This window comes from Cynoglossus semilaevis, chromosome 6 (assembly GCF_000523025.1).
Source record: "Cynoglossus semilaevis isolate Cse_v1.0 chromosome 6, Cse_v1.0, whole genome shotgun sequence".
NCBI classification, from domain to species: domain Eukaryota; kingdom Metazoa; phylum Chordata; class Actinopteri; order Pleuronectiformes; family Cynoglossidae; genus Cynoglossus; species Cynoglossus semilaevis.
In genome coordinates this window covers 9,121,755-9,144,377 of record NC_024312.1, presented here as the reverse complement: position 1 = coordinate 9,144,377, position 22,623 = coordinate 9,121,755, and the positions used below count along the sequence as shown (strand labels likewise).

The window sequence follows — 22,623 nt, the reverse complement described above, 5'->3', positions numbered from 1 at the left end:
TATTCTACCACCACATTCATTTCTGGGGCTGAGGTGAAGCAATTTTTCCTGAAAGTCAGGAAACTGTTGTTGGTGTTTTTGTTGCAACACTTTCTGTTCCAAACCAACCTCCTGTGGCAAATTCATAAATCAATTCACTTATATGATTGTATGAGGGGCGGCAGCGTTTCTTCCTTTCCTCATATTTGTTTACTCAGAAGTTTAATATTCAGCAGAGACCTGGTTAAAGGCCTATAAAAGAGCTCACATTCACAAGTACAAAACCTTTTACTGCCTTTACAGCAGTACTACACAATAAACTCATAATACTTACTGATAGGAAGTCTCATTATTATGAGAACTATTATAGTGTTATACATTCAATAAACAACTTACAGGTATGTGAGTACTGAGGCTGTGTACTAATACCCAGGGTATTTTCTGATCACCATCCTATAGAGCTGACTGACGTTGTTCTGTTTTAAGATTTGTTATTTTTGTACATTTTTAGTTTTATTTTGTTTATATGTATATATATATATATATATATATATATATAATGCTCCGTCTCTGCTCAGTTTGTTTTTTTCTGCAAATACCGTGTCGACTGTGTGCTGTAATTAATAAGGCCGACAGATGGCGCTGTTGTTCCCCTAAATAAGCAGAAATGATGCTCAGTATTTTTGCTGAGTGTCATGCAGACACTGACCTAAATTTAAACCGTACTGCTTCTTCCTTCCATCTATATGAAGGTTGTTAGTATGTTTGGACGCATTTTTTTGTTCGTTACGTTACTGTAGAGCTTTATGTACATATGCTTAATCTTTGAGATAGTTATTTTTTTCCACTTCTATCTCAAAGGAGTGGGAGAGAGAGGAGGGCGGCTCATCAGTGTCCCTCAGCCTCCGCCCGCTTCTGCTGTGGCTCTGTGCAGAGCTGCTGGGAGGCAAAGGGAACCGCAGAAGGACAGGGAGACGCACATTGGCTCGGATCGGACAGGGACAGGGACAAGGAGAGACGGGCGATGGCCGCCGACGGTGGAGGATGCGGGGAATCTGTGGATGAGTACCGCGCAGAGGTGGAGCGGCTCACCGAGGAGCTGGCCGAGGCAAACAGGGAAAAGATCCGAGCTGCCGAGTGTGGTCTGGTGGTCCTGGAGGAGAACCAGGTTCTGAAACAGAAGTATGCCGAGCTGGAGAACGAGCAGGAGGCTCTGAGGAATGAGTTGGAACAAATGCAGGAGGTAGGCTGCATGGATGCGCTTCTCCAGCGTGATTTGGCGCTGACAGAGGCAGGTGCTGCATCAGCTCATGTGGGATGTTGTGTTCATGTACTGCGCTGTGTCTGATGAAGTATCTGTAAACCTGGGTGAAAAGACCAGGCTAGATGGCTGGGACCAGCAGAGAGTTGTCTTAAGCCCTGCAGGGTTCCTGCAAATTTCAGTATTTCAGGTAAAATGTGACAAAAGAACTTTACCACTGTCTTAGGCAGGGCTCTCAAACTCCAATTCTAGATCGGGGGTGTCAAACTCATTTTCACCCAGGGCCACATCAGCAATACAGTTCCCCTTAAAGAACTGGTTGTAAATGGAATACTGTATAGATCAGGGGTGCCCAACCCCTGGTCCACAGACCAGTACCAGTCCATAGGTCATTTGGTACCGGGTCGCAGTGGGACATTTACTCATTTACTTATTTACTTCATTCAAAGAAAATCCAGTCATATTCATTGACTCTCTTAAAGAAAATCCAGTCATATCCATTGACTCTCTCTATTTAAAGATAATCTGGCCATCATTTAAAATAATATGTAATTCAGACTCTGACTACTGGCTGGCCACTCCTTGGAACAAAAAGATTTGGAGCATTGGTATAGATGTACTCCATAATAGACTTATACATTTTCTGCAATTGATTATTATTTGATTGATTATAAAAACGTTTAATTTCTCAGGTTAAGAAACTGCTGCAAGGACTTTACTAAATTCTTGCACTTCAATGATTTTTATAATAATAATTGAAATTTAAATTAAAAATACCTCTTAAAAATTAAGTTATAAGTTACATCTAGTCACGGACAAAATGTGGAGGTGGGGGTTGTGGGCCAGAAGTGGTCCCCGGCCCAGGAGTTTCAGGCCTGCATCATCTTGCAAGATTAAGTTAACAGAAAGTTAAAGAAAACAGGAGCTTTACTGCTGATGTCCAATGGAGTTGTGCACACAACAGCCCAATTTCTGTAATGTAAACTCAGCATTCTGTAAGCATATCACAACCCACTGCTCTCTCCACACCAGTGTAGCCCACAGAGATCAATACCCACTGTCACCAGTTGTTATTTTAAAGTCACTTTGTTGAGTGGTTTTGGTGTTTTAAACACTCTCTAAATGAATCTTCAGAGTTCCATTATATTCTCGTTCTCTTCAACGGGCTGCCCCTCGCAGGTGCCAAGTATGTGATACCTCTGGGAATTGAACCCAGGACTTAATGCATATGGGTATATAGCAAAGAGGCCGATTTAAAGCTCCAGGACAAAAACAGAGAAGTCTGTACCAAAAGGAGACAACCTGAGTGTGTTTCTGTGTGTTTGTGGTTTAGGTATGGCTGTCCTTATAAGGCAGTGGTTCCTAAACTTGGGGGTGGTTACCCCCTTGTGGGGCACAGCGTTATTGTGGCAGGTCAAAGGTTTGTTAGTTCTACAGTGCTACATCTTTCCCTTTTCAGTGAGAATATTCATTTTTTTAGGGATTATAGAAAAGCTGTGAATGTGTCGACCTGTGGGGGCAGCAGTACAATAGCCATCTACCAAAATGTACAAAATAGGCAGCGCAGCTAAAAACATTTGGGGAAACGTGGTGTAAGGGATTATGTGAAGCATTATGTCTATATACATAAAGTCCTTACAACCCATAAAAACCAGAGTGTGTGTGTTTGCATGTGTTTAGCACTTTTTCTCACCTTTTTTCTGTGCCATCTGTTTCTTCACAGTAGATATTTTGGTGCAATAGCAAAATGACTAACTAGAGAAGTGAAATTTAGTTTAATCAACTGTCAAAGACTATGAAAAAGGTTTGAAAAATTATATTGTGTCCAATTATAATTTTTTTTTTTTTTTACTTTGTGTTTTCTTGATGTTTCTTTTCATAGCTATGTTCTAAACCTTTCCAGACTTTGGCCATAAGCAGAACACACTAACACTAATATTACACATGTAAAAGTGCAACATATTTGTCAAACAACCAATTAAGACATTATGCCGTATTCTATTTATAGCATAAAAAGATGGAAAACTATTGAACAAATAACATAAAATAATAAAAATTGCCATATGAGTTTGTGCAACCTCCATTAGTATGCCTTGCTCATTTGACTTCCCACTGTTAAAGTGAGATTAAATATTAATAATATCCATGGTCGAACTCACGGCATGAAACACTCTGCATGTTACAGTACATTATAGAAACATAAAGATTCTATAAGTAGAAACCTCCAACTCCTTTGTTCGACCTGGTGCTGTTTTGTGCCAGTGCCTTTATTAGTAAAAAGACTTATCAAACCTTTTAAGATTCACCACCGTGTTACCTCCGACCTTGGATCCAGCAACCCTAACAGACAAGTAGAGATATTGTTGGAGAAGCTCAGATGGGAGATTGGATTGTGAATGTGAAAAAAAAGTGTTTTTCATCACTGGTCTGTAACTATAAATCAAAGTGAAGCAGCAGTGTTGGTCTGTCATCTGCTAACTACACCATCCTTTGTGCATCCTGTTTACGTTTTCCTTGTATTTCTGGTTACTATCTACTGTCTGCTGCACACTTCTCATCATGAGTTCCAATGTGTGTCACAGCTGCCACTACTGTAACTTCATATCAGATCCTCCTGAGCTCAGAGTAATAATAACAATAAAAAAAGGAAAAGGTCATGTAAAAAGAAAATAGAAATTGAGATTGCTTCTGGGACTGGCCAGACCAGAGACATATCAATACAAAGACTCCATTACACAGTCACCACCTTTATGGACAATAGATTGTATTTTCTGTTTCATGAGGGTAGTGTACATTTTATGACCTTTAACACCCAATACAACAATCATGGAAGTGCAAATGTCACAGGTTTATAATTCGTATTTAGTAGAATTGAATTCACTTTGGTTAGATTCTCAAGTTTCTTTTCACAACATTTCAATTTAAATTGATTGTTGATCTTGTCTGCTAATTTAAATAATAAATGAATGCAAATGCTTTTTTTTAAAAAACAGCTAACCATTTTATGTCCAATCCAAAGTCATCAAACATTAGATACAAATGTAAAAAAGCTCTTCTCTTCATGACTTTAAAAGTCATGGTCTGGAGCTGTGTGGAGTTGTAAGACCTAGACATGTAATGGAAGCCTAAAGATATGTTGACAACTGACTCAATGTCTTCCCATATATTTCCCTTTTACCCAACATCCCATGTGTTTGTGTGTTTGTCTCTGCTTGACTGCACAGGGAGACACCCTTAGTCTGTGGCCCAGGCTTGTTAGAGCTGTCTCTGGGCAGATCAAACTCAGATAGGCCACAGCAAGAGGCCAGAGGAGGAGGATGTTATTACCGCAGAGTAGGAGGAGCAAAGTCATCATCACGCTGATGAGGCCTGAAATCATATGAACAGTAGATGGACTGGTGGATCATTTTATTGTTTAGTCAATGTCTTTACAGAAAGTTGAACACAGAGACTAATGGTGAAGGAGGAAGACCTAAGTTAATATGTGAAAAAAATGTGGGTGTTAATGTTGGAAACTACCTACTTCATATGAGGATTAAGTGGCACCAGTTAAGTCAAGGTTAAAGGTCACTCTGTTGTCGACATACTGCAAATATTATTGAAAATAGGATTCTCTCTGACTTCAAGTATCCATCCATCCCTCCATCCAGTGATCCATGCATCAAACACAGATTGGTGTTAGGGAGAGCCACAGCAATGTTAATATTTCATTGTCATCCCTTACAGCACATGTCAAACTCAAGGCCAGTGGACCAACTGTGGCCCGCCAAGTCATTTTGCATGAGCCCAATTGCCTCATAATGAAGTCCATGCTGCTGAGTTTCTTAACCTGATAAATTAAAAGTTTTTTTTATATCACCAAGCGCAATGTGCAATATTTGTAAGTTGATGATTTACTTACAGTTTAATGATTTACGCTGTTGAAATGACCCATTGGTTTGATCTCCAAACTCCACAACACTGGCCTTGTGTCCTCTAAATGCCTGTTTGTCCTTCATCTAGAAATGGATCTGAACTTCAGCACAGAATAATGAAAAGTTTATATTTTTTGCAAAATATTCTAGTGTGTGTGTGAGAGAGAGAGACCTAGCTGCCAACTCCGGCTCAGCAATCACAGAGAGTGCAGGTTTGGTTGTAAATTTATCTGCACTGCCAGGCTAAAAGGATACATTACTGAGTGGCCGCTCCTACTGCTCTTTCACATTAACAGGGTCTGCAGGAGGTCAGTGAACATGGATGGAGGAATGAATCAATACCTCATGAGACGATGCTGCTCCCTGTTCTTACCTTTCTGTCTTCACAGTCATGTCACCCTCCCCCTCTGCACATTTCCATTGGCCTCACACGACTCCCCTACACACACAAACACACACATCCAAGGAGTAAAATGGGAATTATCCATTGATCTGGTGAAATATATCACATCGCAAGCTTTGTTGCAGTACAACTTGTGTTGCTGTGAATAACGTATATTGTTAATAAAAAAAATATAACAGGTCAAGACAACTGAGTCAACCATCAAAAATACTGCAAGTGAATGGCCTTTTTGCAGTTTGTGTGTGTGTGCTGTGTACAGTTACTGCAGTGAGTTAGGGCCGTGACAGACAACATGCCATTTTAATTGTACTTCTGTTTCACGCTGAATGCCACTAAGATAGAGTCGTGACCTTCACCTTAAGGTCGTGTTGTTTGCTCATCTCTCCCCAGAGCCCACTCTTGGATCCTGATTTTCCCAAACACCCCATTTAAAATGTGTCGTTACACTGATTAGTCACCTGTTTTGCCAAAAGCATTGACTAACATCTGCCAATCGATGTATGTTTATTTATAGTTCTTTTGATTGTTCACACAAATTAAATATTTGTGCTTTAAAGCATCAGTTACGTCAAGTCTCAGTGGAGTCCAGACAGAACAGTTCAGTTTGAGTTTCATTCTTTACAAGGACCAGTGCATGCAAAAGGGGAAGAGAAGAGCCTCTCATCTCACTGACCAGAGCCAATTATGTCCACGGACACTGCATGGAAACAACATCCACAGAGGTCAGACACGCCTGTCTGTCATCTGCATTGTAGCAGCAGTACATTGGCACGACAGAGTATGTGACACCCAGACATGCACTTATAATGTGTGTGACAGAGACCCAAGGTCGGAGCGTCCATCTTTGTCAGTTTTATCCAGTTAAGGCTTTAGATGAGTGTAAATCATTCCCTAGTTCAAATATTTAATGGACCCTGTCCTCCATGACAGGAGTCTGGAAGGCCTGGAAGTCTGTACGGACTGGTGACAGGTACCGTTAAATAAAGTGACCATGAAGCCAGGAACATCTCTTACAAAATAGGAGCCAACTTCATAGAGACGCTCACATGATCATTTAAAGATAAAGAGTAGAAAGCAATTGATTTAAAGATAAGTAGACTGATGCAAAAGTAGCCCCCTCATTAGTGGGACATTAGGGTTATTTAATATATAAAATATATAACATGGAATCTTAAACGATTGGTTTTGGTGAACCACTAACAGCTAATCATTCCCCACAGGCATGTAGATAAGAAAAGACTGAGTGATCTTAATCCCTCCCTGTCTCCCCAACTCCCATCCTGTGGTTGGTCGATACCAATCAGCCTGCAAGCTTTCAAACACGTCCACGTTATTTTGTCATTGACATCATCATTATTAAGGGTATTTCCACGTCCACGTCAGAGAAAGGATTAAATGGCTGTAGAAGAGACTGAGGAATGAGCTGTAGATTGATCGATCTCACATTAAGGCTGGAATGTTTTTATATTCTTAAAGTCTACTATACTGAGAATTGGAAATGAAAAGTGAGTCAGCACAGCACCCACATTCCAGCTTCCTGACTACACAAAATGTAACAATAATTTTTGATTAACGTATAAAATAGTATACTTGGTGAAATCTTTATATATATTTATCCATATTGGTGATACATTTTATAATACCATTTTACTTTTAGTTGCTTGAGAGCATCTATTGCCGTGGGTATGATTGAGTTTGTGTACTGAAGCGTTCTCAGGAGGAGGCCATGTGTTCCTGGTGTTCCACTTGTTTACATTCTACTCGAGAGACAGACAGAGGGAGAGACTGCGAACTTCAACTGACACAGATTGAGCTAGCTCAAACACACGAGTGCCAGAAACACCAGCTGCTCATACTTACAAATGATGGGATATAAAAAAAAAAAAATCAATTCTAAGTACTCACACCCGAGGCGTGTAAAGAAGCTCCCTGAAGCCAATCATGTGCCCGACTGGCCCTCGGTTTCCTGCTTTAATGTTTATTCATCCAGACTCTGTGGCCGCTGCATTGTGCTAGATTCTAGGACAGAGTCCAGGCATCTTTTCAAGTAGACGTGAGCCAAACAAATCTGTATTGTACGAGACATTTCTTCAACCCCGCAACCTGACAGGCCTTTCAGTGCCATGTCCTGTTTTACAGATTGTATCAGACAGGGAGCAGCAGATGTGACACTAATGTGGATTTATGTGAACACTGTTCACTACTATGAACCACTTTACACTCTAATATAGTTATTATATCCACTATAGTACTATACTGTTGGTCAGCAGATATGAGTGTACTAAACTCACATTTATTCATGTAACTTGAACAATTCTTTATAATTCTGTTAGCAGTTTTACAATAACTACCTACCATTAAAATCCAAACCAACTTTACATTTACGGCAACTTAACATCTTATGACAATGAAAATTGTATATTATATTTGTGTTCATGTCCACATTTTTAAATAGTTACAACAGCAGTTACTCTAATAGGATAAAACTGTGCTTCCACAGCTACCTGCTGACTGTGGAAATGTGCTGGTGTGTCGTTAGGGAAGACAGATCTCCACTCTTGGCAGATCTCCCTGTGGCTGAGATGGACATAGGAATTTTTCTGTGCCCTTGTTAAAGGGCAAAATACGCGGAAGAAATGCCTCGTAAAAAAATACAGCTTTTTTATTATGTTGTCATGGAAGTGATTTGGATTTACTACTGAAAAATACTTAAGGATATTAGATATTTTGATTGTAGGATGTTCAACTATAACCAGAACTGTGACTGGCTGTCAGATGTAGGAGTTATATAAACAGGATATTTGTAAATATATTGCTGTGTGTGTCTCCACCACAGGCTGATGTATGCTTAGATGTTGTGACTGAAGGTTGAAGTCTCCCATGATGCCCTCTGACTCTCGTGTGTTTTCATTGCTGTCTTTTGTTGAATTATGTACGGCTTTCTGAGGCCGTGTTCTTGTTTTGAATTATTTACATGTTTTTATTTTCATTTTTTAATTTGACTTGTTCTCCAGCCTCCACGTTGCAGTAAGGGGTTTGTGGTACAAGGAGTCAGATTTTTTTCAGACCATCCATATCCCAGTATAAAACTCCACACACAATACTGTTGTGCATGTACTCTTTCACACACACATAAACACAAATATATCAACATGAAGCTCCAGAGGAATTCGACTTGAAATGACATCGTTATTGTTGATATCATGTATGCACTTTAGATGTATTTTAATTATTTATTAATCCTAGTCAGTTGGTGAAGGTGGGCTACATAAATGACAGATACTAGTCTATCACTCTGCACAAACTTAAACAAGTCAAATATATATATATATATTCATGCATTTAAATGATATTTGCAGCATGTTGCTACTGTGAGAATAATACTCTTTTTATTCCTTTTTTTTACGAGTGTAAAAAATAGCATCTCTCACACACACACCGTGGAATCACACACCTGCAGGCGCTCCCCTGGCTCCTCATTAGGGAGTGCAGCAGAAAAGTATGGATTTCAGGGTTATACACTCCCAGACACATTCCTCCTCTCTTACTGGGGCAGCAGTTGTGTGTTTTTCTCTCTCCATGGCTTGAGGGATGAATCTCCACAGGAGGTTGACTTCATTGTCTGGACTTTATCCATCCAGGCAGAATATATTGAATATATTATGGTGATTCAGGCCCAGATTCCAATTAGTAGAGTCATCTTACACAAAGGGTAATTGCTTTTAATCCTCTGTCATTATTTTGTGCCTTGAACATTATATTCACCAGTTAGCACACATTCACAGAAACAGAATGAAACAATGAAGATCGATCACTGTTATTATTGTATCCATCATTATTACAGGGCTCTTCACGTAATTAGTCAGAAAAATAAAGAGCTGTCCACGTGTTATTAAAACTCTAGGACAGGACGGCCCTGTCCTATGTCCCAGTGTCTTGTCTAAAGCCAACGTCACTCACTGTGGTTTGCTGTATGCAGCAGGCTAGGTCCAAAAGTACGATTTAGTTTAGTGTTTTTTACTCGTGTGGCCATAAAACAACTATTGACCTACGTTAAACAATTAGTCTTTTCTTTTAAACCTGCTAGTAAACAAATACAGTCAGGCAGTGGCAAGCTTAAAAACCCAGATGGTAAAAATAGTGAATAAAATAATAGCTGTTTTCTTCCTTTTTTAAGAGCCTAAGGGTCAGCAGCTGGACGTCAAAGGGACAGATTTTCACACTTTCTCTCGTCCTGTGAGGCTCAGCTGTTGCTGTGAGAGGCCCAGAAAACCATTGGAAGCTCTTTATCTGGAGCGTCGTTCGCATTGTGTCATTGGAATTAATTAGCTGTTTTGTTCCTGCAGCCCTCCCACTTCATCATTCACCACAATCACACTGTGCCCCAGAGAGTGAGCGAGGGCAGTGGGTAGCGTGGCAGCAAAGTACATATGGAGAATGACAAGTCTATAACGGCCTGTTATTTACATGCTTGAAGTTATATTTGCAATTCAAAGCGGGAGAAACTGTGTTTATTTAAATATAAATACTCCTGATATATTGGCAATCCTCCGCGGGCTGGTTGACAAAATATTTATCTGGGGGGTTTTTTTCAGTAAGTTAAAATGTGTGTTTGCAGAAACATCAGCTGTTTGAGCTTGAAGACGGTGAAAGGACGGTGTTGTTGTCTGGTGTTTCACTTTTGGTGCCGATTGTTGAAACAGCCGGTCTCCTGTGACAGACATACAGTATGTGGTCATTGACTGTGGCCGGCCTTCACTTCACTCATCTCTCATCACCGTGACTCTTGTCATCACTATGGTTAATAATGCAGCCCCTCCTGTTTAAACCCACTTCCTTTACTGCACTAGTGGAACAATAAATGCCTTAAAATGAAAAAAAAAGTAATAATAAAAATGATCAGCAACAACGACAAAGACTGTGGTGGTAAGAACAGAACAGCTGGACACTGAAGGTCGCATTTTCCTCCAACAAAGCTTGCCTGTTGCTTATAAATAATTCATTTAAAATGGAAAAGTTGCTACTGTAGAGCGGCATGGGATTCATGAGGCTGCGTTTGTGAATTATTAATATGCCTAGTTCAAAATGGAGCCGTTATGATTAAGGATGCAGGGTCGATTTTCTCGAGTAACTCTGTCCAGGAACTGCGTTCTTTAATAACCAGATGTACAGTATTGTTTACAGTTTCACATGGTTACAAATCAATAGGCACTTTACAAAGAGCCTGTCACTCACATTGAGTCCACTGTGTTTTTTTATTACCATATTTTGCATATTACTGAAGAGTAAAATTATAAATAAAGGAAATAAGTCAGTAGACACAGCGCTGGTCCATTTGTTCCACTGATCTACCGTGGCCTTTAGAGGCCTGTTTCTCTCCCCTCCCTGCAATGATCTTCATCAGGTCCACCGTCCTTCATCGCGACAAGTCAGCTGTCAGTGTTGTGAAAACCTGTGTCAGTAAAATTGGAACAGTGTTTCTATTGATCATGGTGAAACAGCAACCACAAAGAAGGAAAGCAGTTGTCTCAGTGATAGTCTCTACAGTCCTCAGAGAAAGACAGTAAACACATGCATCTATGACAGATTTACTCTACTTGTCCACAGATATGGAAGCATCTGGATCATATCTACTGTATCTAACTACATGCTCTCCTTCTCTGCAGGCGTTTGGCCAGGCCTACACCAACCAGCGCAAAGTGGCAGAGGACGGGGAGAGCAATGAGGAGACGCTGCTTCAAGAATCTGCCTCCAAGGAGGCCTACTACACCAGCCGCCTGTTGGAGCTGCAGACCGAGCTGACAATGAGTCGCTCCGTGGCCTCCAACTCCAAGGCGGAAAATGAGCGCCTCAACATGCTTGTGCAAGAGCTGCGAGAGGTAAATGAGCTGTTGAACTCATCAGTCAGAAACCTAATGATAAGTCATTGACAAAGCAAGAGAGATACTGGGTATTAGTCTTATATGACAAAATATAGTATATATATGACAAAACAGTATATCAGCGTGGAGTATTATTAGCTGCATGTGCAAGCTATATATATATATAGAGAGAGAGAGAGAGAGAGAGAGAGAGTAATTGCACCAATGTGTTTTGGAAATCATAGTAATTGTTTCATTTAAATGTTTAAAAAAACATGGGGGTTATTCTTGTAAATGTTTTGCAATCTCAGTAAAGAAAGCAGTGTGGCGCAGATTAGCTGGAGTCAGCAATAGCATGCCTTCATGCATGTATAGTTGTTTGCAGCCAATATGTTCAGTGACACAGAAGCAGGAGTCAAACAACAGGGTCGTGACCCCATTGGAGGAGTACATCTGTTGCTAAGCTGGGAAATAAGTGAAATGCCCTGAGCTGGACATATGTGGAGGACAGAGTGAGCCGAGCACCGTCCTCACACAGCAACACTTCAACCACAGCACACGCAACTTCATTAGCAAAATGTGTTTGACGGGGTTTGTGTTTGGAACTAGGGTGAAGCCTTACAACTCAGTTGTCCACATTAAAACACACTCTACTTTACAATGGATATTCAGTATTATGAAACAAAATAGCTGTTGTCAATTTACAGTCGGATGACATTTACCGTCTACTCTGCTTTTGCTTCAATCATACCATCTTTGCCTAAAAGCAAAAAAAAAACCTGTTTGCATCATTTTTAGTTTTTTTTTTCTAAAAGGGGAATTCATTGATAATGTTTTTAAAAGCATTGCACACATTTTCACCAGGACAGTAATGAAGATGTACTGAGATGATTGGCCCCAGATGATGAAAGTTATAGGACGATTGAGGAATGTGTCCACATCCATCATGTGGGGCGGGAGGTGGGGGGGGGTGGGGACACTTGTATGTCCCTCCCGTAGCCGGGCTCCAGCACTCAGGATGATGAATGTAATGAAAACGACATGCCTGGACGTCTGCCACGGTTGCCAGTGTTTCACTGATGTGTCAGAGCTGTCGCTACCGTAGTTCTGTGAGCATCAGGTCAGGGGGTGGGCCGGAGCTCTGCCCCTCGGCTGGCTCAAGGCCAATATTTACATCACCCCCGTCCTGACAGCTGCTGCTTGGACCCTAAATAAGCTGTTTTTACATAAGGAAGGAATGGTCAGAATCAGGCTTTGAACCAATAGTTCAAGAGCATGTATGCGATTTTTTTATAATATAAGTAATTCTCAAAGTGGGGTGCACGGACTGGCCCAACATCCAGTTTCAGTATTCTGAGTTTTGATTGTGTGACTTGCAGATACTGATTTTTGCTGGTTCAAATTCAATTCAATTGAGAGCATAAACTAAATAGTAAAGTGTCTTTCAGCTTTGTTCTCGAGCCTCAAATAAGATGTTCAGTACCTACAAAATTATTGAGAGTTCAAGTGCAAACTCATTTTTAAGTGCAGTGGGTCATGCAGGAAAATTAGCCAATTCCAGTCAGTCTCTCTTTCCCACGAAGCGGAACTGCTATTGATTTGTTGTTTTTTTCCTTTGGTCAATGAGAATTGCAGAAAAGGTTTTGGACCCCTGTTATATATTATTAAATCTTTATCAACATGGGAAAAAGCGGGGAGAGACTCACCATGGGATTATTTAGTGGAGACATGAGCAGAGAAAGTCACTGTGTATAGAATACTGATGTGTCCTCTCTCTGTTTCGATTTGTTTGCTGCTGTCAACCCTGGCACAACAGATTCAGTCAAGCGTAACGATCTCTAGTTTACCTCCAGTTGCTAGTTTCTAAAATTCCCATCCACCCCCACACATAAATATATAAAGATTGTGGAGGTTTAAATCCCTGAAAGGCTTCATGTGTCTGTGCTGGGCGAGCTCCTTCCTCCTGAGAGAGTATCACACTGTCTGTGGGTCAGCACTTCTGCCATATGTACAGGGCGCTGCAGGAGCACTGCAGTGAGAGAAGTACACACACGTACTCTACTCATTCTTTATTATTCAACATTCTTCCTTTCGTATCAGCCGTCTGTTTTGGCTCAGTATTGTACTGAATAATTTTCTCCCTTCATATTCATAAATGTTTTTTATCTGTGCAGTTCTGCTATTTCATATAAAATTTCTGTAGCGTTCATTTTGCAAAAATGATTCCATTTGAATTTATTAGTAAATGTGTTAAATGAAGGACCTGTTGTGTGTGTGGTTTGGTGAGCACAGATTGTATGGCTGGTATTTAGCATATTTTATCATATGATTCTCCTGTAGTGCAGCCTGCTGACTGATGATTCACTGTCTATTTTTGGAGAGGTGTGAGTCTTCCAGACTGTGTGTTCATGGAGGGAGAGGCTGCTGACTTATTATCAGGAATCTCACAGTGGAAGAGTGACTAGTGTTCCTGCCTAACAGCAACCTTTCTGTATGATTTCTGTCTCCAACTTGTTTCCTCATTGTCATGTTAACTGTTTCCTCTGACTTAATCATAGCTGTAAATGTGAGAAGGAACATGTGTTGGTCTGATTCTTTGATGGACTGGTGAACTCTCCGACTTTTAAACCTGCTGTGGCCAAATGATTAGGATGAAGTGTCTGTCAGAATTCTATGAGAGCTTTAAATCTTAAAAACTGCACTGCATATTTCCTGTTATGAAAGTGATTCTCATCGTTCTACCCTCTTCGTACCACTCTTCTCTCCCTTTTAGAGCAATGAGATGTTGGAGTTACAGAGGACCAGGATGAGAGAGGAGATAAAGGAGTACAAATTCAGAGAGACCAGACTTCTGCAGGACTACACTGAGCTGGAGGAAGAAAACATCACACTGCAGAAGCTGGTCTCAACACTGAAACAAAACCAGGTCAGTTTGAAGACTGATTATGACTCCTGTCCACTCAGTCCACACTGTCCAACAGTCTGTCTTGTATTTGCTGTACTGTAGAATCTCAGTCTTAATATGAAAACGTGTTAGTATAAGTTGTTGTATCTGCACTGTTTGACATTCTGGTCTTTTAGCAAAAGTCAACATACTGTGTCCTTCTGTCCCCAGGTTGAATATGAGGGACTGAAACATGAAATCAAGGTGTTGGAAGAAGAAACTGTGCTCCTCAACAGCCAACTTGAAGACGCACTACGTCTCAAAGACATCTCTCAGGGACAGTTAGAGGAGGCCCTGGACTCTCTGAAGAGCGAGCGTGAGCATAAGAACAACTTGAGAAAGGAACTCGCCCACCACATTTGCCTGAGTGACAGCGTGTACGGAGCAGGGGCCCATCTGGCGCTCACCGTCACTGGTGTCGAGGGTCTGAAGTTCCCAGAGGAGACCAACGGGACCAACAGCACCAACAGCAGCACCAACACTGCTGCTAACGGTAATAATGAGGACAGCAACTGGCGCAATGGTCACCTTCACACAGGCACGGGACTGACTAAGATTAATGCAGAGTATCGCCAGGGTCGCAAAGGTGAAGCTCAGCACCCTGTCCCAGACCTGTTCAGTGAACTCAACCTGTCAGAGATGCAGAAACTCAAACAGCAGCTGCTGCAGGTAAGAAATGTTTTTAAAAAAGTCTTTAAGCAAACGTAGTAAACACAGTAAATCAACTTTTTTGTTTACCAATCTAAAACTTGCAATAAAGATAAGATAATCTCTTCATTGTAATGTTGTTTCACAATACCTGAGAAAACCCTCCATAATCCTTAAACTAGTTAATTATACTAGTTATACTATACTAGTTAATGAGACTAATCGGATTAACCCTTTAACCTTTAAGATTAATATAAATAAAAACATAAGACATAAGACGTAAAATGTCCCTACTGAAATAAAATGTACATTATATTTATATATACATATATACACACAAATAATAGTCAGTCTAGACTTCATGTCATACAGCACAAACAGGTCACCATCATCCTATTCCTAGCAGCCTTTGGTTCATTGATTTCAGTGTTATCATATTGCTTAATTTCATAATCAGAAGAAAAGTCCAGGGAACACTGAACACTTTTTTTACACTCCCTTTACATGTATTTGCAGTATATATTTGTAAATAAAGTTTTTTCCCAAATCTTACAAATGCCTTGTTTTGCATTTCACTATTGTCATGTCATATAATATCTGATATGGATAGTGACTGCAGTACTGTAATATTTCAACGAAGTAGTACTTGGTGTCTTTGAAGCACACATGACGTCAATAAATCACAATCATGCTAAAATCAAATTAAATAATTACAATGCATTTTCCCCCTGCTGAGTCGCACGGGTAAACAAATAATTGGATCAGTGGCTGCTGTGTTAGCAGTGTGCCTCTCTGACTAAATACAATTAGTCCTTAATCAATATTCTGTAACTGGTTTGATATTACAGAAAAAAAAACATTTATACGCGAGCCAAAGTCAGACTTTAATTTCTTGCTAAATTATATTAATAATAAATAAAGCTGCAGAACTATTAGTGCATATCACTCGTCATGTGATCGGTTCTCTGTACTCATTGTGATTCTGTTAATTTACTCATCGATACAGTGTGGCAGCTCATTTAGGTTCCTGATGTTAGCTGAGTTAGCAGAGCCAGATTTAAAAATACTTCCAAACTGCTGACATCGTCGGAGTGATTTAATAAACCAGCAACGTCTGCAACGAGACGTTGAATTCAAGTAGGAAAACACACAACACTGATTGAAATGCAGCACAATCCAGTGTATGGGGTACAACTGGTCAATGTAAACAAAGCCTTGTTTTAACACTGTATGAATGAATGAACCAAGGAATCTCTGTAGCAGATACAATCTCTGTGTTTTAACACTGTATGAATGAATGAACCGAGGAATCTCTGTAGCGGAACTGATGGTATCAGTGCCGTACAAAAATATGGTCTGGATGAACTGTTTATGTTTGCATGTGTTCTCCCAACCTGCAGGTGGAGCGTGAGAAGGCAGCCCTGCTCATGAACCTGCAGGAGTCCCAGACCCAGCTGCAGCACACCCAGGGCGCCCTGACGGAGCAGAACGAGCGGCTGCATCGCCTCACGGAACACGTCAATGCCATGAAAGGCATCAACGGAGATAAGGAGCTCGATAACTCACATGAGAGTGAAAAGCCCGATGGAGGGACAGGGTCACCGCCAGCAAATGGACATGATTGCGACATCCACGGGTTTGAAATACTAGAGTGTAAGTACAAGGTGGCAGTGACGGAGGTGATCGACCTGAAGGCGGAGCTCAAGGCCCTGAAGGAGAAGTATAACCAGGCTGTGGAGGGTCATGGAGACAACCAAAGTGATGACAGGGTCCAGACGCTCAGTGAACAGGTTTGTTGTTGTTAAACCGAGTACGTTGCTGTACCTGTTGTTTTCCTTTTGCATCATTCAACATTTCTATCTGTTTGTATCTGTTATCTTCTAAGCAGGTAACTCTTCTGGAGCGCTGTAGCCGTGAGAGTCGGGAGAGAGTCTCAAGTCTGGAGGCAGAGCTCAGGGCGTCCACCAACATGGCCACAGAGAGCCAGAGCATGCTGAACGCAGCACAGGACGAGCTGGTGACCTTCAGTGAAGAGCTGGCACAGCTGTATCACCATGTCTGTCTGTGCAACAATGAGACACCCAACCGCGTCATGCTGGACTATTACCGTCAGAGCCGGGTCACACGCAGCGGCAGCCTGAAAGGCTCAGACGATCCCAGGGCTTTACTCTCTCCTCGGCTAGCCCGACGCCTGGCTGCCGTGGCTGCGGCCTGCTCCTCTGAGTGTCCCCGGAGTCCAATGGACTCCCCCTCTAAGGAGGCCTATCACAATGAGGGGACAGGCCACACTGTGGACTCTCCACTATCCTGCCATAGCAGCCCGACACGTAACCTCACCTCCTCTCCAGGTATCAGTGTCTCACCTTGCTCGTCCCCGCTGCCCTCAGAGGCGGGAGGAGATCTGAGGAAAGAGCCCATGAATATCTACAACCTCAATGCCATCATCAAAGACCAGATCAAGCACCTCCAGAAGGCTGTTGACCGCTCGCTGCAACTGTCCAAGCAGAGAGCAGCGGCCCGAGAACTCGCACCGATGTTTGACAAGGACAAAGAGTCATGCATGGAGGAGATCCTCAAACTCAAGTCTCTGATCAGCACTAAGAGAGAGCAGATAGCCACCCTCAGGCTGGTGCTCAAAGCCAACAAACAGGTGAAGCTCTTGTTTTTTTCTCAGTACATTGCAAAAAGATAAAAAAATACAGTTTCCTTGGTTACTGAAAGTGAAATGCTTTTTCCCCTTCGTTGTAGACTGCAGAGGTTGCACTGGCTAATTTAAAAAGCAAGTATGAGAATGAAAAGTGCATGGTGACAGAGACAATGATGAAGCTGAGGAATGAGCTGAAGGCTCTCAAAGAAGATGCGGCAAAGTTCTCTTCTCTCAGGGCCATGTTTGCCACGAGGTAAAACGTCACACTGGGAAATTTTATTTCTGCATATTATACTGCAAATAATACATTTTTCTGTGTATCTCACTCCTCTCAGGTGTGATGAGTATGTCACCCAGCTGGACGAGATGCAGAGACAGCTGGCTGCGGCAGAGGATGAGAAGAAGACGTTGAACTCCCTTCTCCGTATGGCTATTCAACAGAAGTTAGCTTTGACCCAACGCCTGGAGGATCTGGAGTTTGACCATGAGCAGATCCACAGAGGCCGCGGTGCTAAAGTGCCCAAGATAAAAAGTAGTCCACCCAAAGTAAGTTACATAAGTGCTCTTGTACTGTAGTTTGTGTCCATGCCCTAAGCTGAGTCACGCACCAGTTCATCCTCATGTCTGAAACAATCTAGCTCTGAGCTTCAACTCAACTCTTCATCTTACTTTGACTTGTTGGTTGACTAACTTAAGAATTCAGAAAAACATGTTATTTGTGGGGATGGGAGTAATAGGGGTAAAATTAATCACTCATAACAAATGTAAACCCTAACTTTTTGACATTAGGGACTTTTCTAAAAAAAAAAATGTTTTTCAAAATATTCCTGCCACACCCTCTTATGGTGTCTAGAAAGTACGACAATTTGAAAGCCAGGCACAAAAAAATAGCTGCAGTATATTTTTCAACATCCAACAGCGCCTCGTTGTGGCAAATACTGTAAATTACATATGAGAATATAAGAGGATTTTTTCCTACATTGCAAACTGTTATATTCAATTTTAATTAAGTAAATCAAGTAATTTTTTCATGATGTAATATATATATATATATATATATAGAGAGAGAGAGAGAGAGAGAGAGAATATTTTCATGATCACCGTGATCACATGTGAACGTTTTTTAAAAGGTGTGTTAATCAAAACTATTTCTCACATGTCGTCCACCAGGATGAGAGTCCAGCCTTCTTCTCTTTACATTTAAGCATACTTCAGCTCAAATTCCACCCCTCTTGCAATCCACTTGTGATATTTTGGGTTGATAATTACTTTTTCAATCAAACAGACCCCAGGACTAGGTTATATTTCTGAACACATCACAACTGTAGTCCTTCCACCTCGACACTTGATGACAGTGTCTGATTACATTTCCCTTCTTCTCTGCTGTCATACTTTTTATTTGTAAACAAGTCCTATCTTTATTTATTTATGGTTAACTGTATGGTATAGGTTTAGGTGATATTCTGGTGAACCTGTAAAATAGAGTTACAGGTATTTAGTTGAGTTGAGGACTGGATTGTTCAGTATCAGTCATCAGCGTCAGTCTGTCTGTGTGCTTCACAAATGTGTGCAATACTGCATTTGTATTTGTCACAATGTCAACGTTGTCTCTATGGCCCTGTAACGTTCTACTGCAGTGTTGGTTGTGGAGCTGGTCACATGACATAAACATGTATCAGATTTCCACAAACAGAATATGCAGCTATAAAAAGCTCCACGATGTTATGTGTACGTGATAGTATGATGGCTAAAATTGCAGTAGTGTCAAAAAATGTGGCAGGTCTTTTCCTGTCGTTCCCCTCCCCTTTGTTCTTTGTACATTTGTCTCACCCCGAGTGTCACCACTCTGTATATCTGTCTAATTTATCAGTTTCTTGTAGATTGTCAGCAGCCTGCTGCCTCAGTACCGACATTCTCCCCACAACTGAGGCGAGGGAGAGCCTCCTTAGCCTGCAGGTAACAAGATGTAGAACCTGCCGGAACGGTAGAAATAGAGTCTGCCTATCTGTCTGTCTATCAGCTGTCTAGTTAGTTAGTTTCTGTCTCAATTTCTAGCAACCTAGCTCAAATTCACGGCTGTCCTTAGCTGTTAACCTGCATGTTTTCATTAGATAAGATGGTTAAGTCTTTTAAGACCCTTTTACCACAGTATGTTTTGAACAGTTGGAGCGACATCTGGTTCATACTGCATGTGCTGGTTTGCATGATCATTTTGCACTTTTAATTATTGTTTATTTATTTACACATTATAAGCAACAATGCAAACACCACTCAAAAAATGGTGGTCTTTGTCTGGAGTATTCTCACTAACACCTCACTAACCAACAACTGGAATTCTTTTGTCTAATTGTTTGGTATTGTCTTCATTTTTGCTACAGTTTAATGTTTTCATTTTAATGTTACTGGCAGTACTTAGTACAGCCAAATATTTACAGAGGTGGTATTTCTTTCTAGTATTCTTTCATGTGCCACAGTATTCTACTCTATCAGCTGCAGTCCAATACTCACTGAGTTTCTTAAGATAAGATTCTTCTATCTTATTTTCCTCTACAGTCCTAAATTTGAAAACAAGGAACACCAAGAACTACTCTCCAGCATCAGTAACCTTTTCTCCCCTTGTGATCCTCCAAACGGTGTGGTCCAACAACCCCATCCACCCTGAACTCAACCTGCTTCAGCCCCAGGCGCTGTGCTTTACAGTGCAGACAGACAGACAGAACATCCTTACGTTTATCTCTACCAATGTTCTATCTAACCTGGTGCTTAACGTGACTCCCACGCCCCAACTCCGAGTGCCGGACGATTTAGAACAGAAAGTTCTCATCTTCTCTGGAAGTACCATTTTGTCCTGCTGATGAAATGGACTGAGGCAAAGCAGCCAGAGAAATGATGGGATTTACTACCAGTATTTATTGATAACTTATTGACTATTTATTTGCGTATTATCTGTGAGGAGGATCTGAGGTATTTATTACAGGGTCATTCGGGTTTATTTGTCCATTATCAGGACGGAACTCCACTAAACAATGCAAACAAAACTGTCATTGGAAATGACAACTGATTCACAACTGGACTGCCCTGGCCTTACTGTAATTGTATTTAATGTGTGTGAATATGATAGAATAATGTTTATTTATTTAGCTTTCAACTTTGCAAAAAGCTTTTGCAGAAAAAAATATTTGTTACGATTCTGTTGGGTAGACATGTTGGGAATGCCTTTGTTCATTTTTCTTAAAACCTTTTTTACATTATATGTTTTTATTTTGTAGAGATGTGGCCTGTGACACCAGGGTAAAATGTAAAATGAGAACTAGAGCTAGGGTTTTAGAGGAGACGTGATTTGCGCAGGTTGACTACGGAGTGACAAGTCGAAGATGACCACAATGGTTTCCAGCAAAAACATTTACTATCACCTCAGTGTCAACATTATGGTGGATATAAAACTAGTATCACAGTATAGCAGATTGATGAATTTACCTGTCATATCCTCAGCCATTTATTTTGTCAATCAGATTATTGGTTCAAACTCCTTATATCTTCAGTTCAAATCTCCTGATCTCTTGTTCAAGCACAATTTTGCAGTAGACTTCACAGCAATACAGCAGTGGAATCAGTTGAAGTCTGGACCTGATCATGTTTGCATCAATTATACCCTTCACCATGAACTAACCAGCAGACTGACAAGAAGAAGACAGCAAGAGCCTTGGGATATGCAATTTCTGACATTAATTCCACAACTGAAGTCCCATCCCTTCATCCATTTTCTCTTAAGTATTATTATCTTCACTTTTGCCACAAGGGTGCGACGATGGCGAACATCATAGAACTGTGTTGTAAAGACGACTGATCGAAAGGAAAAAGAATTGTTCTGTAAAACGGGAAGAGTCTGTTTAGCCTCTGTGACTGTGGACATATGTCATTGTTGTGTCGGCATCAAAAGAATGTTTAACTAACCTGTGGTGGTAAGAACAACATCTAACACCTGCGTTAGTGAGTAAGCTCTGATGGCTGCAGTGATGTTTAAAATGACTGACAGGACTGTGATGATCCTCGGTGGGTTTTACAAATGTTTTCCTCATTTTAAAATGAGTCTTAAATTGAAATTGACACAAAATAAAAGCCTGTCTTTGAATTTTTGCGTGACCTTGTGTGAGTTAAAAAGTACAGTTAACTGTAACTGATCATTAACCACGTTGGTGGTAAATATTCAGAGGTGACTAATCCAGAGGTATTAATATGTCTTTTTTATTTTTTTAAGTGTGAAAACAACAACGGCAAAACTAAAGAAGTACAGTTCCTTATCTTGTTACGGTTTGAAAACAACAACGGCAAAACTAAAGAATTACAGTTCCTTATCTTGTTACGGTCAAAAAATTATATTTATTTTGGTCCATGGCATAATAACGTTTATTTGTTTTAATTTCAGAATTTCTGATTTGATGTTTTACTTTTTGAGCCCTTCGTTGTCAAAGGCTTTAGGCTGTTTCTCTGCTTTAATTGGTCACTGGATATTTGGTAATGGACTTTAAAATGCTACCATGTGACATAGGTCAACATAGGTCACAGGTCAGCTAGACACAGGTCACACTCACAGGCATCATTTTTAGTCTTCCAGGTTATTTAGAAGTAACTAGACCAGTTTGAGTCACATTTCTTCCGTTCCAGTGACATATAATTTCACCTGGTCTGGGTTAGCTGCACTACTGGAAGGGTCTGTCCATATAAACACCTGTACTCCTTGATCATCCTGCTGGATCATGCTGATCTTTGCACACCATAAAAGACACAATGAGAGATAAACTGCATGTGTAATGGAAACACTAACAACAACTGTAGCCAGGCTTCTTTTTTTAAAGTCACAAAATACCAGCTGCCCACTGCTTTATCCTCCTGAAAGTTACCAAACCTGGAATCAGCAAAAGGAATTATATTTTTTGTAAATTCATTTAGAAATGCCTTTATATTT

The 22,623-nt window shown here is 40.7% G+C and overlaps 1 protein-coding gene across 6 annotated transcripts; it reads left to right on the top strand.

Annotated features, from left to right (window-relative positions):
• Positions 1-629: 629 nt before the first annotated feature.
• bicd1a (bicaudal D homolog 1a) lies at positions 630-21,786 on the top strand. Of its 6 annotated transcripts, XM_017033296.2 has the most exons (11): positions 666-731; positions 841-1,222; positions 11,224-11,436; positions 14,192-14,344; positions 14,534-15,031; positions 16,411-16,800; positions 16,896-17,660; positions 17,759-17,910; positions 17,993-18,203; positions 19,528-19,613; positions 20,211-21,786. In XM_017033296.2, exons 2-11 carry the CDS (start codon positions 1,004-1,006, stop codon positions 20,317-20,319), a joined length of 2,796 nt encoding a protein of 931 aa, XP_016888785.1. In that variant the 5' UTR covers positions 666-731; positions 841-1,003; the 3' UTR covers positions 20,320-21,786. The 6 variants fall into 6 exon arrangements, with proteins under 6 accessions (XP_016888790.1, XP_016888788.1, XP_024912186.1 ...); XM_017033299.2 differs by having other exon boundaries at positions 631-1,222; positions 19,538-19,613; XM_025056418.1 differs by having other exon boundaries at positions 631-1,222.
• The last annotated feature ends 837 nt before the right edge of the window (positions 21,787-22,623 follow it).

Excerpts from the sequence above, each read along its gene's own strand:
- bicd1a (XM_025056418.1), top strand. The coding sequence starts at position 1,004 with ATGGCCGCCGACGGTGGAGGATGCGGGGAATCTGTGGATGAGTACCGC. Across the intron at positions 15,032-16,410 it reads TCAAACAGCAGCTGCTGCAG|GTGGAGCGTGAGAAGGCAGC; the intron begins GTAAGAAATGTT and ends CCCAACCTGCAG. Across the intron at positions 18,204-19,527 it reads TAAAAAGTAGTCCACCCAAA|TTTCTTGTAGATTGTCAGCA; the intron begins GTAAGTTACATA and ends CTAATTTATCAG.